The sequence below is a fragment of the Plectropomus leopardus genome, unplaced genomic scaffold (assembly GCF_008729295.1).
Source record: "Plectropomus leopardus isolate mb unplaced genomic scaffold, YSFRI_Pleo_2.0 unplaced_scaffold71104, whole genome shotgun sequence".
NCBI lineage: Eukaryota > Metazoa > Chordata > Actinopteri > Perciformes > Serranidae > Plectropomus > Plectropomus leopardus.
Window position 1 is genome coordinate 1 of NW_024678257.1, and position 753 is coordinate 753.

Here is a 753-nt window from a genome sequence, read left to right on the forward strand (position 1 = left end):
TATCATGATGACAGTTTGATTCACAACAGCCGTAAGAAAACCTGTTGGTCTGAATGAACGTGTCCTGCAGTAAAAGCTCCTCAACCAAAATGTCTAACAACTACTCATCATCCCCTCTGTGGCCCTAAAATAGGTCACAGCTGTAATTATGGCTTCACCTTCATCCCAGAGGCTCTGGGTGGGGATGTTGGTGGTCACCGTGGTGATGACCAATCTTCCAGGAGCGATGCAGAAGTGCATCTTTGACGAGGTTCAGGCCCAGAACAGGGTGGTCCGAGCTGCAGGCAGCCCACACACAGAGCCAGGACCCAGGAGGGCATCACCTCAGCGAAGGAGAAATATAGCCCCGCCCACTCCTGCCTCCCCACAGCCAATCAGGATCCAGACCTGGATTCCAAAAGAGAGCAGCAGCCTATCAGAGGCTGAGAGAGAGAGGATGGAGGCAGCGGTGGAGGAGGCTGTGAACATGGTTTCTTCTTTACTGTCAGGTGATAAACGGACCACACACACACACACATAACACACAGACACACACACACACAGAGGTTAACATGCACTATTATTAACCCTTTAATAGTGGAGCGAGCTCCTGGCCCGTTGCTTCTCAGCAGAGCCATCAATAAATACTGCAAGTTTCTCTGGAGGAATTCAAGCACTGCCAACTACAACAGGTGAGTATGCAGTTTCTGTGTGTGTGTGTGTGTGTGTGTGTGTGTGTGTGTGTGTGTGTGTGTGTGTGTGTGTGTGTGTGGC

The 753-nt window shown here is 50.6% G+C and overlaps 1 protein-coding gene across 1 annotated transcript; it reads left to right on the plus strand.

The window, feature by feature from the left end:
• Positions 1-103: 103 nt before the first annotated feature.
• On the plus strand, positions 104-671 carry LOC121940013 (leishmanolysin-like peptidase 2; the record flags this gene model as incomplete). The annotated part of the gene is made up of 2 exons (XM_042482900.1): positions 104-488; positions 578-671. Coding segments are annotated over exons 1-2 (434 nt in total), but the record flags the coding sequence as incomplete, so codon positions are not given.
• Positions 672-753: the final 82 nt, after the last annotated feature.